This window comes from Schistocerca nitens, chromosome 8, assembly GCF_023898315.1.
Source record: "Schistocerca nitens isolate TAMUIC-IGC-003100 chromosome 8, iqSchNite1.1, whole genome shotgun sequence".
Taxonomy (NCBI): Eukaryota; Metazoa; Arthropoda; class Insecta; order Orthoptera; family Acrididae; genus Schistocerca; species Schistocerca nitens.
In genome coordinates this window covers 345,622,281-345,639,613 of record NC_064621.1, presented here as the reverse complement: position 1 = coordinate 345,639,613, position 17,333 = coordinate 345,622,281, and the positions used below count along the sequence as shown (strand labels likewise).

At 43.1% G+C, this 17,333-nt stretch overlaps 1 protein-coding gene across 2 annotated transcripts in view; it reads right to left on the bottom strand.

Moving 5' to 3' along the window:
• Nucleotides 1-16,830, bottom strand: part of LOC126198824 (nose resistant to fluoxetine protein 6-like) — a 304,466-nt gene extending 287,636 nt beyond the window's left edge. For both annotated transcript variants that reach the window (XM_049935395.1, XM_049935396.1), the window contains exon 1: nt 16,694-16,830. In XM_049935395.1, the coding sequence (XP_049791352.1) occupies nt 16,694-16,829 (136 nt within the window). In that variant the 5' untranslated portion in view covers nt 16,830. The remainder of the gene's footprint in view (nt 1-16,693) is intronic.
• Between the last annotated feature and the right edge of the window lie 503 nt (nt 16,831-17,333).

Here is a 17,333-nt window from a genome sequence, read left to right as displayed (position 1 = left end):
CCCATGAATGCCCACGTCAATGTTCACCAGAGCATAATGGAGCTCCACCAGCCTGTCCCGCAGTACAGGTGCCAAGGAGCTGTTCCCCTGGAAGACGATGGATTCAGGCCCTCCCATTGGTATGATCAAAAAGGTATCGGGATTCATCAGACCATGGAACGCTCTGCCTCTGCTCCAACATCCAGTGACATGTCAACCGTAATTTGCGATGTCGTGGTGTTAACATTGGCAAATATATGGATCATCGACTGCGGAGGCTCATAGTTAGGAGTGTCTGGTGCACTGTGTGTTCAGACACACTTGTACTCTGCCCAGCATTAAATTCCATCACAGTGCGCCGCCTGTCCTATTTTACCACACTCCAATGCCCGACATCTGTAATGACAGATGGCCACCCAACCCCACGACATATGGTCATTGTTTCACCTTGGTGTCGCCATCTGTTGAAGACAATGACCACATCACTCCTGGGACACCCAACAAACCATGCAGTTTCCGAAATGCTCATGCCAAGCCTTCAGGCTATTACAATCTGGTCTCTGTCAAACAAAGATAGATTGCAGGCCTTCCCCATTCTACACGACGCTGCGGTCGGCAACGTCGATATAAGACAACAACTGTCTGGGGCAGCCGTTACTGTTGCTACAATGGCAGGTTATGAAGATTTAAGTGGGTTTGAACGTAATGTTTTGGTCAGCGCACGAGCGATGGGACACAGCATTTCCGAGGTAGTGATGAAGTGGGTATTTTCCCCTACGATCATTTCACGGGTGCACCGTGAATATCAGGAATCCGGCAAAACAACAAATCTCCAACATCGCGTCGGCCGGAAAAAGATCCTGCAAGAACGGGACCAACGACTGAAAAGAATCGTTCAGCGTGATAGAAGAGCAGTCCTTCCGCAGATTCCTGCAGATTTCAGTGCTGTGCTATCAACATATGTCAGCGTGGGAACCCTTCAACGAAATATCGTCTATAAGAGCTTTCGGAGCCGAAGGCCCACTGGTGTACCCTTGATGACTGCACGACACTCTGCTTTACGCCTCGCCTGGCTCCGTCAACACTGATATTGGCCTGTTGCTGACTGGAAACATATTGCCTGGTCAGACGAGTCTCTTTTTCAAATTGTGTCGAACGGATGGAAATGTACTGGTATGGAGACAACCTCATGAATCTATGGACCCTGCATATCAGCAGGGAACTGTTCAAGCTGGTGGAGGCACTGTAATGGATGTGGGGCGTTTGCTGACTATCAGGAAAATTTTCATTACGCCTTGGAGAAACCTTTGGGGTCCTGATCGGATCAGTGGTCCAGAAAACTTGAGCAAGGTACTTACAGCGCATATAAATCTTTCTGAGACTCACATTATGTTCGGATTTGCGAGCAACGCCCGCATCCCAGACCCCGTGAAGTTCGGAACATCTTGCGAAAGTTGCGCTATTCGTGCGATTACGACGCTTCTCCGCACTGCAATTGATACATCTAAAATCATTATAAAAACAACTTTCAACGTAACGCTGTACTCCGTATGAAAAGTGAAACTCGTTGCCTAAATGCTCGTAGTAAGATCCAGCAGAAACGAAACGGAAGCGAGAAATGATATCATTCACGAATTCACGAGTACTGACAGCTGGAACTTCTTCTAGTACTTCAATTTTCAGTTCTGGTCCTCCTCGTGAATGCTGTCAGGACGTGCATATCCGAAATTGCATACGGGAGATTTTACTGCAGTTTTCAGTTCTGGTTCTCGAATAATCGATAACGGTACTCAACTACACCAAACTACGTCAGAATGACGGGAATTTCGCGTTTTTAGGATTGCCCACAGATACCTGCAATACTTCAGTGCTTTTGAAGCTCTAGTAGAGGTTTCTCAAGTCACATCGCTTCAAATATATTATGATGAAGATGAGTGGATCAGTCGCTGAAATGTATATATTGGGAGAAAAGAGGATCATCTGGCAGGCCAGACATCGGAAATCATCACTGTATCACTGAGAGGAATCAGTAACGATATTGATAAGCAGTTTGACATTCATTGATTTTTTAGTTATTGGTCAATATTTACGTCATTTATTGCATCATAGTTGCCTTGTCGACTCGCTGTTACAGCGGTGCAATTAACGTTATTAATGAGGCACGTTTTCCCCAGGGTCCTCTAAAAATTATCGTAACTTAAATACACTCCTAGTTTATGATCCACCATCAGTCCCTTGTGCCATCCACCTATATCCAGAGCGTTTTAATCTGACATGCGAACTTTGATCTACATGCGAAAAAAACACACTGACAACTAGCACATCGTAAAATTGAAAAAGATAAAGCGTAGACTCGACTGCTATCGAGTAGTCAAAGATAAAAGTGACCCTGTTTTTCCACTTAAGTTTATCACCCAAGAGTTGGCTGTGACGTGTTGCTCCACACGGTCACAAATGGTGTTACGTATGTAACAAGAATGTAGCATGTTACATAACTGCTGCTCAGGGAATACTTAATGTCCGGGCTTTAATTTTGATGTCCGGTAATATGGTAAACTGATTTACTAAACGACTTACACACCTGTTGTATGTCTACCATTTCCTAAGTTGCCCATTACATTTTTAACGATGTATGATAAGAAGAATGTTTACGCTGTTCCCCTAGTACGTTATTTTTTCGACTAAACAGCCAATGGTAGTTTCATATTTTGCATTTTTAACTATGTTATACCGGCATGTATTTCAGACTCAATTGAAAATGTCGACACAGCCGAAAGTGTGCAGTTCATGCGACACATTTCAACGCTCAGTATAGAAAGATTTTGTTCACTGGATGCTAACAATAAACAAGGATCATTAGGAGCACGTGTCCCACTAAGCCCTAGATGGCTTTGGAATGTGAGAACGGTGGGGTGAGTTGAAACTATATCGTGCTGGAGCATCACCTGTTAGGCTTGGCGCCAAGCAGTGTATCTTTCATTATTTACATTTACTGTTTAAATTTGCTGTTGACGTTACTTGTACTGAGAGCTTGTTAGCAGTAATTTCTATAAACTTCAGTTCGCATTCAGAGACTAATAAAAAATTAGTGTTACAGTTGATAGTCACTGGTGGATAAGATGAACCATTCCCAAGCGGGCAGGCGCGACGATCAGTTTCCGGGGAAGCAACACATGATTTAATGCGTGAAATGTTATTTCCCGTACTGGCGGAACAGTTTGTTAAATGTTGCCCTGGGAGACAAATATTCTTAATCTCATGGTGGTGTGAAGCATTTCTTGTGACTCTGTATGGTGTTCGGGAAATACTGATTAGTATCTGGGAACCTTGCTATGAACACTGATAGTAGAGTGGCTCCAGGAACCGTTTTTACTGATTTTGCGATTAAGCAAACGAAAAAAAATTAGTTGACACCCTAACATCTCGCAATTCTCGTTACGGTAACAATCGAACCTTCCCATTTGCCACTCTGTTGTGCACTGTTTATTGCATGCTCGTTAGCGCCCCGTGGACGGCGGAGCAGAAGCCAACTGGGACGACGACTAGTGGTCATCTTTAGAAGACGAGAGGTAATTAAGTTTAGATGGCATGGATTCTGGATTCAGAAATCCACCATGTACGTCGCACGAGCCATATCTTTTTGGTGGAAAGTGTTACATGTAGCAACCCACTGTACAGGGTGGTCCCCATATAGTGACCGGGCCAAATATCTCACGAAATAAGCGGCAAACGAAAAAACTACAAAGAACGTAACTCGTCTAGCTTGAAGGGGGGAACCAGATGGCGCTATGGTTGGCCCGCTAGTTGGCGCTGCCATAGGTCAAACGGATATCAACTGCGTTTTTTAAAATAGGAACCCCAATTTTTATTACATATTCGTGTAGTACGTAAAGAAATATGAATTTTTTAGTTGGACCACTATTTTCGCTTTGTGATTGATGGCGCTGTAATAGTCACAAACGTATAAGTACGTAGTATCACGTAACATTCCGCCAGTATGGACGGTATTTGCTTCGTGATACATTACTCGTGTTAAAATGGACCGTTTACCAATTGCGGAAAAGGTCGATATCGTGTTGATGGATGGATATTGTGATCAAAATGCCCAACGGGCGTGTGCTATGTATGCTGAAGGTATCCTGGACGACATCATCCAAGTGTCTGGACCGTTCGCCGGATAGTTAAGTCATTTAAGGAAACAGGAAGTGTTCAGCCACATGTGAAACGTCAACCACGACCTGCAACAAATGATGATGCCCAAGTAGGTGTTTTAGCTGCTGTCGCGGCTAATCCGCACATCAGTAGCAGACAAACTGTACGAGAATCGGGAATCTCATGAACGTCGGTGTTGAGAATGCTACATCAACATCGATTGCACCCGTACCATATTTCTATGCACCAGGAATTGCATGGAGACGATTTTGAACGTCGTGTACAGTTCTACCATTGGGCACAAGAGAAGTTACGGGACGAAGACAGATTTTTTGCGCGCGTTCTATTTGGCGACGTAGCGTCATTCACTAACAGCGGTAACGTAAACCGGCATAATATGCACTATTGGGCAACGGAAAATCCACGATGGATGCGACAAGAGGAACATCAGCGACTTTGGCGGGTTAACGTATGGTGCGGCATTATGGGAGGAAGGATAATTGGCCTCCATTTTATCGATGGCAATCTAAATGGTGCAATGTAAGCTGATTTCCTACGTAATGTTCTACCGATGTTACTACAAGATGTTTCACTGCATGACAGAATGGCGATGTACTTCCAACATGATGGATGTTCGGCACATAGCTCGCGTGCGGTTGAAGCGCTATTGAATAGCATATTTTTAATGACAGGTGGATTGTTCGTCGAAGCACCATACCATGGCCCACACGTTCACCGGATCTGACGTCCCCGGATTTCTTTCTGTGGTGAAAGTTGACGGATATTTGTTATCAAGATCCACCGACAACGCCTGACAACATGTGTCAGCGCATTGTCGGTGCATGTGCAAACGTTACGGAAGGCGAACTACTCGCTGTTGACAGGAATGTCGTTACACGTATTGCCAAATGCATTGAGGTTGACGGACATCATTTTGAGCATTTATTGCATTAATGTGGTACTTACAGGTAATCACGCTGTAACAGCATGCGTGCCGGCCGAAGTGGCCGTGCGGTTAAAGGCGCTGCAGTCTGGAACCGCAAGACCGCTACGGCCGCAGGTTCGAATCCTGCCTCGGGCATGGATGTTTGTGATGTCCTTAGGTTAGTTAGGTTTAACTAGTTCTAAGTTCTAGGGGACTAATGACCTCAGCAGTTGAGTCCCATAGTGCTCAGAGCCATTTGAACCATTTTTTGAACAGCATGCGTTCTCAATAATGGTAAGTTCACAAAGGTACATGTATCACATTGGAACAACCGAAATAAAATGTTCAAACGTACCTACGATCTGTATTTTAATTTAAAAAACCTATCTGTTACCAAATGTTCGTCTAAAATTGTGAGCCGTATGTTTGTGACTATTACAGCGCCATCTAACACAAAGCGAAAAAAGCGGTCCGACAAAAACATTCATATTTCCTCACGTACTACACGAATATGTAATAAAAATGGGGGTTCCTATTTAAAAAACGCAGTTGATATCCGTTTAACCAATGGCAGCGCCATCTAGCGGGCCAACCATAGCGCCGTCTGGTTTCCCCCTTCAAGCTAGACAAGTTCCGTTCTTTGTAGTTTTTTCGTTTGACGCTTATTTCGTGAGATATTTGGCCTGGTCACGATCAATGGACCACCCTGTATACTACATGGGAGTTCAAATTTCCATTTGGAATGAAACTGCTAATAGACAGTCAATATCGGTAAACCCCATTCAATTACGAATATCATTCCTTGTGTGGGGCAATAGTTTCAATACTGAAAGCAATTGTTATTACACTTTTCGCCGATTATACTCTCTTAATTATTACTATCCGTAATTACAAACGCGAGATCTACTTCTCAGGTGTGGTATTCGAATACTCAACAACACAGACACCATGTCGAAATAGTGAAAACTTCACGTTTGTCGGATTTTCCCCAGCATCCTGCTGCCTGCGACAGCATTCCGATGAACGTGTAAAGCCAGAGCTTTATGAGGCGCTCAGCATATTGGAGTGATCACACATGGCTGTGACTGATGAGTCGTCCTTCACTCGATTACACCACACATGACATGGGCTACATCTGAATCGATAAAGTAAGAGGTAACTTACATCGCTAATTTACAGAACCACTGAATATAACCAGAACGTTGTCTGCCCAGTTCCTGTCATTTCCAGTATTTTCACTAAGTCTTTTATAGGGTGAGTGATTCCGAAAGACAGAGCTGCTTAATAACTATAGACACAGTTGCTGCAGTAAATTGGGTTTGTAGAGTAAAAAATTTAACAATCGTGACACATTTGGACTTCTCCTATAAAATATAAGATGATTTATTTAAGCATAATGTATCTTCCGATGGGTGTTAAACAGAAAACACTCAAAAATCTAAAGATATTTCTACAGGTATTTTCTCCATAAGAGACCATCACTTGAAAGACGCAGAAGTTGAAGATGAGGAAAATGAGATGAGGGCCTTCGTTAAGAGTCCTGATTATAGACTTATGTGAATATGCACTGCGTAGCTATTTGAGTGCTGTACGTCAGTAATAAAACTGGAAACATACGAGACAGCAGTTCTGACACTCTAAAATCCCCCAACAGGAAACGCTTTAAACATCATTAAGCAATTAGTAGAAATAACTGTGAAGGGATAGTGGAGGTTTTGATACATACTTCATTGCCGATAGTTCTAATCGAGGACATACTGAATTACTGATGTCCATATGTGGTTCGAGCTTCCCACTAATATTCCCAACAAGAATAGAAGGACGTGGGGTAACAGCAATTTTTTATAATGTTTTTTGAATATTACTGTCTTTAATGAAATAGATTGAAACCCATAATAAGTGGATTATCTGACAAATGTCAGCAATAAAGCATTCCCATCAATTAGGTTTAACTAAGAAAGGTAATGTAAAATTTCATCGAATTGCAAATCTTGTTTCAGTTACGCTATTCAGAGAGAATTTAAAGGGTCAAAAATAGTTACCAAAGACAATTAGTAGGCAAGAAATTTAATTATTAGAATTTTTTGAATCCAGTTTTCCCTTACTATGGGTCAGACCTACACTACTGGCCATTAAAATTGTTACAACAAGAAGAAATGCAGATGATAAACGGGTATTTATTGGACAAATATATTACACTAGAACTGACATGTGAGCACATTTTCATGAAATTTGGGTGCATATATCCTGAGAAATCAGTACCCAGAACAACCACCTCTGGCCGTAATAACGGCCTTGATACGCCTGGGCATTGAGTCAAACAGAGCTTGGATGGCGTGTACAGGTACAGCTGCCCATGCAGCTTCTACACGATACCACAGTTCACCAAGAGTAGTGACTGACGTATTGTGACAAGCCAGTTGCTCAGCCACCATTGACCAGACTTTTTCAGTTAGTCTGTGATCTGGAGAATGTGTTTGCCAGGACAGCAGTTGAACATTTTCTGTATCCAGGAAGGCCCGTACAGTACGTGCAACATGCGGTCGTGCATTATCCTGCTGAAATTTAGGGTTTTACAGGGATCGAATGAAGGGTAGAGCCACGGGTCGTAGCACATCTGAAATGTAACGTCCACTGTTCAAAGTGCGGTCAATGCGAACAAGAGGCAACCGAGACATGTAACCAATGGCACCCCATACCATCACGCCGGGTGATACGCCAGTATGGCGATGACGAATACACGCTTCCAATGTACGTTCACCGCGATGTCGCCAAACACGGATGCGACCATCATGATGCTGTAAACAGAACCTGAATTCATCCGAAAAAATGACGTTTTGCCATTCGTCGAGTACACCATCGCAGGCGCTCCTGTCTTTGATGCAGCGTCAAGGATAACCGCAACCATGGTCTCCGAGCTGATAGTCCATGTTGCTGCAAACGTCGTCGAACTGTTCGTGCAGATGGCTGTTGTCTTGCAAACGTCCCCATCTGTTGACTCAGGGATCGAGACGTGGCTGCACCATCCGTTACAGCCATGCGGATAAGATGCCTGTCATCTCGACTGCTAGTTATGCGAGGCCGTTGGGATCCAGAACGGCGTTCCGTATTACCCTCGTGAACCCACCGATTCCATATTCTGCTAACAGTAATTGGATCTCGACCAACGCGAGCAGCATTGTCGCGATACGATAAACCGCCATCGCGATAGGCTACAATCCGACCTTTATCAAAGTCGGAAAGTGATGGTAAACATTCTCCTCCTTACACGAGGCATCACAACAACGTGTCACCAGGCAACGCCGGTCAACTGCTGTTTGTGCACGAGAAATCGGTTGGAAACTTTCCTCATGTCAGCACGTTGTAGGTGTCGCCACCGACGCCAGCCTTGTGTGAATGCTCTGAAAAGCTAATCATTTGCATATCACAGCATCATCTTCCTGTCGGTTAAATTTCGCGTCTTTTGCACGTCATCTTCGTGGTGTAGCAATTTTAATGGCCAGTAGTGCAATTATCGCACTAAAATCTCTTCTCTATTGCCTTTTGTCTTCAGTCCGTCTTCATGTAAGGACGCATTTTCTTGTTACTCGTAACTTTAATACAAAGCATGACGATATTTAAGATTAATTACAGTTTTATATAGTAGACTTTTAGTAAAAATACAATTACTAATAGTATATTCTGGATCTGTTATCTTTCAGATGTTTAATTACGTTGGGAAGCGATTGAGTTGGTAATGTATCGATTTCGCTCCATCCGCACTATCTCATGTACGTTTTACGTTTTCTACAAGTCGAACCTTGCAATATAATGTTCTCTTTAGAAAGTCCGATTACAGTTTGCGTATAATGCAAATCATTTGGGTGCAGTACATTCCATATTATCACGGTCGTCCGTCACCAAGTTTCTCTGCTCCTCACACGAAACGAACACCCGAGTAATGCTTATAAAGGAACCGTCTTTGGCCAAGTAAGAGTTGTAATACAGTCTGATACGTGAAATTCTAATTATTCGCGATTGTAACGTGCTCCTACAGTGGTGACTGTGATGTATCCCACTTCCAAAAAATTACATTTTGGAAGATTTCAAGTGCAATCGTTTCATTACACATTCATTTCTTTTTTTTAACGGGACACATTAGCACTTCTAGAAGTGTATGAGAGTTCTGTAACAAATAAAAGCACTGTATCCAGACTCCATGGACGGGGGGGAGAGTGTTCCTTCTCGCCGCCTACGGACACACTATGCGTACGGACGGTGTGTCGACGTCCGGAGCATCCCGGACTGTTACCACGACGACCACTGTTCACTGTTGCAGGATCGCTTGCCATGCAGCAGAGTGCGGCGGGTCGAGAGCAGTGCAATCAACAACATTGGACACGGGAGTGGCGGCAAGTAGTTAGTTCAGACGAATTCTATGTATCGCTGCCATACGGATCGCGTAGACAAGACTTACAGCAATGCTGAAATATCGTATCAATCTCATACTTACAGTGCAAAAAACACTCGAATGTAATTGTTTCGAAGGTAAAGCCTTCATCTTCAGAATAACCGTACGACAACCTCTAAAAGTGACCCATATAAAACATGAGCAAGGAGAAAAATAATAATAAAATATCTTGGTTACTCCCCTTGCAGCCGTGACCTCTTAAGATGTTGTTCGACATAACAGTCAACTGATAAAGTAGATTAAAAGGAGTTCCATGAGCTGTCCTGCGTACTGACAGTTTCACAACAACGGCAGTAGGTGTACACAATCCTTGTGTCGTCCTAAAAGCCACATCCTGCAGCATCTACATGGATATTCTGCAGATCACACTTAAGTGCCTGGCAAAGGGTCATCGATCCACCTTCGCAATAATTCTTCACTATTCCAGTCTCAAACAGCGCGCAGAAAAAACGAACCTCTATATCCTTCCGTGCGAGCCCTCGTCTCCCTTGTTTTATTGTGATGATAGTTCCTCCTTACGCAGGTCGGCGTCAACAAAATATTTCCGGATTCTGAGGAGAAAGTTGGTGATCGAAGTTTCGTGAGAAATCCCGCCGCAACGAGAAACGTCTTTGTTTTAATGACATCCACCCCAAATCCTGAATCAAGTCCCATTACTTTCTTTCCCCTATTCACAGAGTTCTGTCTTCGGAGCTCCTTTAATCTATATTATCAGTTGACGGTGATGTGAAAGTACTTCTTACAGGGGGTAGGATGTCAAACGGGCCGTCTTGGAGCAGGAGAGGCACCACAGGATATTTTAATTTCCACTGTCTATACTTTTACAAACAAATTGATAAAACTTTGTCAGAATGACCAGGAAGGATTCAGGATTCACACTCATAGCAGTGGAAGTTCAAAAACATAACAACATAAATTTTTTTACACGTAAAATTTCTTCATTTTTTCACTTACTATTGGCTGCATTTGTTGCTATAGGTACACTTTTCTCCATAAGTAAGAGAGATTCTTACAAGGGAACCTCCCCATCACACCCCTCTCTGATTTAGTTATAAGTGGGCACAGTGGATAGACCTTGAAGAACTGATCACAGATCAATCGAGAAAACAGGAAGAAGTTGTGTGGAACTATGAAAAAATAAGCAAAATATACAAACTGAGTAGTCCATGCGAAGGATAAGCAACATCAAGGCTATTGTGAACTCAGGAGTGCCGTGGTCCCATGGTTAGCGTGAGCATCTGCGGAGTGAGAGGTCATTGGTTCAAGTCTTCCCTCAAGTGAAAATTTTATTTCTTTATTTTCGGAAAGTTATGATCTGCCCGTTCATTCATTGACGTCTCTGTTCACTGTAATAAGTTTAGTGTCTGTGTTTTGCGACCGCACCGCAAAACCGTGCGATTAGTAGACGAAAGGACGTGCCTCTCCAATGGGAACCGCATACATTTCATCGCAAGGTCATAGGTCAACCGATTCCTCCACAGGAAAACACGTCTAATATATTCTATACGATACTGGTGACGGCATGTGCGTCACATGACAGGACGTTGTACACTTGGCGAATGGGTAAAAAGATTCTTCTACATTGCCCGATTTAGGTTTTCTTGTGGATGTGATAATCACTCCCAAAAAAGTGATGAAAACATGAGTTTGTCACATAAACTGCAACAAGTGAATGCAACAGTTTCACAGTCGCACAGGTTTCCCTGTGCTCTGTCAAAACATATGTTTTTAACGTTAACAAATTTGTCCGTGTGTAGAGCGTCAAATCCTGCATATGTCCAAGCACATCTGAACATGTCCTGGAATTTTGGAGAGCGAAGTTGATATATAAAAAATTAAAATTTTTACTCGAGGGATGACTTGAACCGTGGACCTCGCGTTCCGCAGCTCCTCACGCTAACCACGGGACCACAGCGCTGCCGAGCTTCCCCTTCCCCTGAAGTTGCCTATTTTGCACATGGACAACTCAGTTTGTATATTTTGCTTATTTTTTCATAGTTCCACACAACTTCTTCCTGTTTTCTCGATTGATCTGTGTTCAGTTTATCAAGGCCTATCCACTGTGCCAACTTATAACTAAATCGGAGGGGGGTGCGATGGGGAGGTTCCCTTGTTAGATGAATTTTGCGCAGCATACAAACCATACTTACAGGTGTATGAAACTCTAGAATTTTCCAAATATATTAAAGCTTTCGAAATGTGGTGCTACAGAAGAATGCTGAAGATAAGGTGGGTAGATCACGTAACTAATGAGGAGGTATTGAATAGGATAGGGGAGAAGAGAAGTTTGTGGCACAACTTGACTAGAAGAAGGGATCGGTTGGTAGGACATGTTTTGAGGCATCAAGGGATCACAAATTTAGCATTGGAGGGCAGCGGGGAGGGTAAAAATCGTAGAGGGAGACCAAGAGATCAATACACTAAGCAGATTCAGAAGGATGTAGGTTGCAGTAGGTACTGGGAGATGAAGAAGCTTGCACAGGATAGAGTAGCATGGAGAGCTGCATCAAACCAGTCTCAGGACTGAAGACCACAACAAACAACATTAAAAAAATTTGGTAAAAATTGAGATAATTAACTACAAAATTTGAGTTTTTTTCTAAATAAGAAGTTTAAAATGTAATAGCTCATTCATTTTTTCATAAATTAAATAAATTCTAGAGTTTCATGCTCCTGTAAGTATGGTTTGTATGCTGTGCAAAAATTCATCGAAAAATCTCTCTTATTTACGAAGAAAAGTGTACCTATAGCAACAAATGCAGCCAATAGTAAGTGAAAAAATGATGAAATTTCACATGTAAAAAAATTTATTTTTTTAGGTTTTTGAACTTCCACTGCTATGAGTGTGAATCTTGAATCCTTCCTGGTCATGCTGACAAAGTTTCATCACTTTCTTTGTAAAAGTATAGATAGTGGAAAGTAAAATTTCCTGTGGTGTCTGTCCTGCTCCAAGTCGGCATGTCTGACGTCCTACCCCCTTAAGAGGACTTAGCTGCAAGGTAATTAGCCCTGTTGTTTTATTATTACTGTTCTTCATGTTTATGTTTTATATCGGTCACTTTCAAAGATTCTCGTACAGTTATTCTTAAGATGAATACCTGACCTACGAAACACGATAATTTTTATGTTTTTTTACACTGTAAATAGGTGGTGGAGCTGAAATTTTAACACTGATTTTTACAACCATGACCTCATATCCAATATGGATAAAATGAAATACTCAAAGCGCGCAATGAAGCAATTAAGGGGTAACCCTGCGCAGTCGTTTTCAGAGTATATACCGTATGTATGAGGGCCTGTCAAATGAATACCGAACTCACGCCACAACGGGAACATGGAATGGTTCCATGCAAAAGTAATGACCACATACGATAAGACATTTACCCACTGGGAGAAGAGACGATCAATTCTCGTTTGGTGGAACGCAGTCGGCCGCTGACGGGTACACAACCGCACTCACTCTTGCACTTCTGCGTCCGGTTGAAATCGACTTCCAAGCACGTTTTTCTTCGGTTCGCCAACGATGTGAGAATCACACGGTGGAGTATCTGGGCTGTACGGAGGGTGTTGTAGTCTATCCTAACCAAGAAGCTGAAGCGCAGCCTTAGTTCGATTGGCAATGTGGCGGAGGGCGTTATTGTGCAACAGGATGAACTCATCCAACAGCATTGCGACAGCCCGAGGGCAAACGGTAAGCCGACAGTAGAAACAACCCACATTTTCCCCTGACAATGAAATCTGAAGCTGTTCACACAAGTTCCGGAATCATTCTGTTGCACAGTAATGCCCGCCCCCAAACTGCAAATCAGACAGAGGCTACGCTTCAGCGATTTGGTTGGGAAACACTTCAACACTTTCCTTATAGCCGACATGTGAGTTTCACGTCGTTGGCGACCTGATGAAAGACGCGCGCCGGCCAGTGTGACCGAGCGGTTCTACGCGCTTCAGTCTGGAACCGCGCGACCGCTGCGGTCGCAGGTTCGAATCCTGCATCGGGCATGGACGTGTGTGATGTCCTTAGATTAGTTAGGTTTAAGTAGTTCTAAGTGCTAGGGGACTGATGACCTCAGATGTTAAGTCCCATAGTGCCCAGAGCCATTTGAACCATTTGAAAGACGTGCATGGGCGTTGGTTTCAGTCGGACAAGGAAGCGTAAAAGTGCGTGTGGCTGTTGATCCATCTGTGGCCAACCGTGTTGTACGAAACAGGAATTGATCGTCTCGTCTTCCAGTGGGGAGAGTGTGATGATTGCTTTTGAGTGGAACTATTCCATGGTCCCGTTGTTGTGGGTGTTCAATTTTCATTTGACTCCCCCTCATATTTACAGCTGCAGTAATAAAAAAACTATTGCAGTTATCATTCCTGTGGACCTCCACTGCTGTGATGAAGATGTACACGATACAAATGATGGAACTCTAGCTATGAATGTTTGCATAAGATATATGAGAAATATCGATTGCTTGATCAAAGCTGTTCCCACAAGTTCCGGTAAAGTCATGGTGACCTTCCTCTTCGACTGCAGCGGTCCTCTCCTGGTCGAGTTCCTCGAGCGTGGAACCACAATCAATGCACAGCCCTATGAAAACACTTTAGACAAACAGCGACGCGCCATAAAGTCAAAACAGCCAGGAAAGCTATAGGACGGAATCATCCTGTTGCACCTTAACGCCCGCCCCTACATTGGAAATCGGACGGAGGCTGCATTCAGCAATTTGGCCGGGAAATACTGAAACATTCTCCGTACAGCTCGCATCTTCTACAGTGTGATGTTCACGTCTTTAATGACCTAAAGAAAGACACGAGTGGACGTCGGTTCCAGTCGGACAGGGAAGTGTGCAAGAGCGGGTGCGGTTGTGTTTCCGTCAGCGGCCGACCGCGTTCAACGAAACAGGAAATGATTTCCTGTCTGCCAGTAGGATAAATGTCTTAACATGTGTGGATCTTCGAGAAACTCTCCACCGCCACTCGCCAGCTGCTGTGGTTCACGACTTCTGATGTGGAGATGAAGCAACGTGGAACACCCGTGTCTGCCAACCAGGCTCAATTCCACTCGATGCCGAGCTGAGTTAGAGCCGTTGTTGCTACCATAGGTGGTAGCTCTGTGTACTAATTTACACTCTGTGTACCCACAAATCACCTAAAAATTCAATCACTTTTATTTTTACTGTACAGTGTACGTACAATTACTGTACAGTGTACGTACAATTAGTAGTATTTCGTAATTTTCTATCCTTCCTGGTGGTTAATAGTCAGGTGTGTATAACTTACGACGACAAAAGGGAGAGTGATTAACTTCGAGCGTGAAATTAATTGAATTTTCAACTATTCTAGGAAATCAAAAGCAGCAGTGTCAGGGAATATTTAAGATTAAAGTTAGGAAGATATCTACGCAAAAAGATAAGAAGTCTGTAGAAATTTGAAGGGGAAACAGATGATTGACAACATAGGCTAAAATATGGAAGAATATTAGTATTGGAGGAAAGCGTGGAGGGTAAAAATCGTAGAGGGAGACCAAGAGCTGAATACACTAAACAGATTAAGAAGGATGTAGGCTGCAGTAGGTACTGGGAGATGAGGGAGCTTGCACAGGATAGAGTAGCATGGAGAGCTGCATCAAACCAGTCTCTGGACTGAAGACCACAGCAACAACATTGTGAACTCAAGAAACAGTAAATGGCGTGTGCGAAACTGAAGTCGCAACTTGGTACACGTTAGCCAGCATAATATGAAGAAAAGTAAATAAATAAAATAAAATAATGAAACACACCGTCACAACTGAACGTACTCTACAAATAATTTTGATTTTTGTGGCTCCTTCTAAATCTTCGAACAAGATATGTAGAAAGTATATTGTGGAGGAAATTAATAATTCCTCCACATTTTTCGTTACATCGCATAACGAAGCTATATTTGTAGACGTTATTCGTTCTAGGAGAAGCAAACTGTTTCAGTCACCAACATTGATAATCAGGTCAAATTCTTTACGGCTCTGCCTTAAAGATGGTGTCGGTGGAGAAAATGAAAAAAAACTGCAAAGGCCAAAACATATCAAGCACGAGGGACAGTTCGTAAATAATGCACAAGTTGATATCACTGTGAATTTTTTGATGCGACGACAATGAAAATTTCGTCAATTATAGTTGGGAGATTGAGGAAGAAGCATGTGTTTTTGTTTTTTTCTCTGTGTACTCTAACATAAAATTGCGAGGGGTCTCGTGTACTATGACTGTTGAAGACCAGAGATCGTACATTAAGATCGAAACTTTACTCTGCAAAAACCAGACATAAATCCCTAATGCTTTAAGTGAAGTTTGTGGTGAGTTTAAAATGGACCGTAGCACAGTTTCACCTTGTGTCAGTCTTTTCGTGGTGGTACTATGAACGTAGGCAATATTCCAAGACCGGGATGGTCAAAAACGTCAACAGATTAACGAAATGTGACACTCGTGGCAGATGCTGTGAGGAACTCTTTGAAGTCTCCGGAATTCCCACAACACCAATGTTCCGTATTCCGACAAATGATTTGAAGAAGAGAAAAAAATTGTGCGAGATGGGTCCCATAGTGTTTGACTGCTGAAAGCAACCAGAAACGTCTACATATTGCAAGCTTGCTGAAACTTCCTGGCAGATTAAAACTGTGAGCCGGACCGGGACTCGAACTCGGGACACAGTAGTGTATTCTCGTAGCTTCATGCAGAAGCTGCTCAGAAAAATGCACAAAACCCGACCACAGTTGCTCGAGGCTGAGCCACTCATTCTGCACGACAACGTCCGCAATCTTATAGCCCAAAAACTTCGCAAATAGAGTTGGGAAGTGTTGCGGCATCTTCCCTACAATCTGTACGTGAGTCCACCAGACCGACTTGCTCCCGAAGTTGAAAAAACCTATGCGTGGTCACCGCTATATTTTTCTCGGGGAGCTTTCAACCACCGTTACCCGAGCCATTCGACAAATGAACAAAGGTGGTGTCCTGGATGGAATAATAGGACTTACGAGACGTTGGGATTCAGTCATAGAGAAGCTGGGAGACTATATAGAAGGACCGTAAAGAAATGTTAAAAAATATAAAAATAAAAGTGTAAGTAAAAAAAATTGCTAGCGTTATTTATAAAATATCTCTCGTAGATCTGTGGAACACATAATTCTTGAATGTTATTTCAGGGCAAAAGCCATTTGCGTAACTTACTTCGTAGCGCCCAAAGAGATCCGTTGCGAGCCGCCTGGTTCACAACGCGGCTGTCCGTTTCGCAGCGAGGGGTCATCGCTGTTACCTCAGGGGCCGTAACGGCAGCAGCAGCCAGCAGCATTGCCACCGCCCACATATCTTCTTCCTCCAGACTAAAACGACGCCAACAAATTCTTAAGCGCTACTGCAGGCGGTAGAGGTAGCTTATCGCACAGCTTATTGTTCCGGAGAGTTATCGGTGGACGACTACAGAAACCGGTGTTTTGTCTAGGCAAGTACGTAGAAAAAGCAATTACCTTAACAACTGCTCCTTTTTCTTGCACAATTGACATTCGCTCCCAAGTAAACGCACAACCGTTTCTGAACGTGGTTGGGTTGTCAGATTCCTGCATACAGTACTGACTCGAATATAAGCCAACATTTTTGTCGAAATTTCATCATCAAAAAGTTTGGATGCCTCTTTTATCCTCTACGTTGTCTTTTTACTGGCCCTTACTGTAAGAAGATATGCTCATTTGCAACATTATAGCTAGCGTCTACAACCGGAACTTTTGGCAAGGCATTTTATTAAGCAGCAATGCAAACTTATACTGGTATTTTATTGGCGTTACATTTTGTAGATCTGCTAATATTGTCTCGT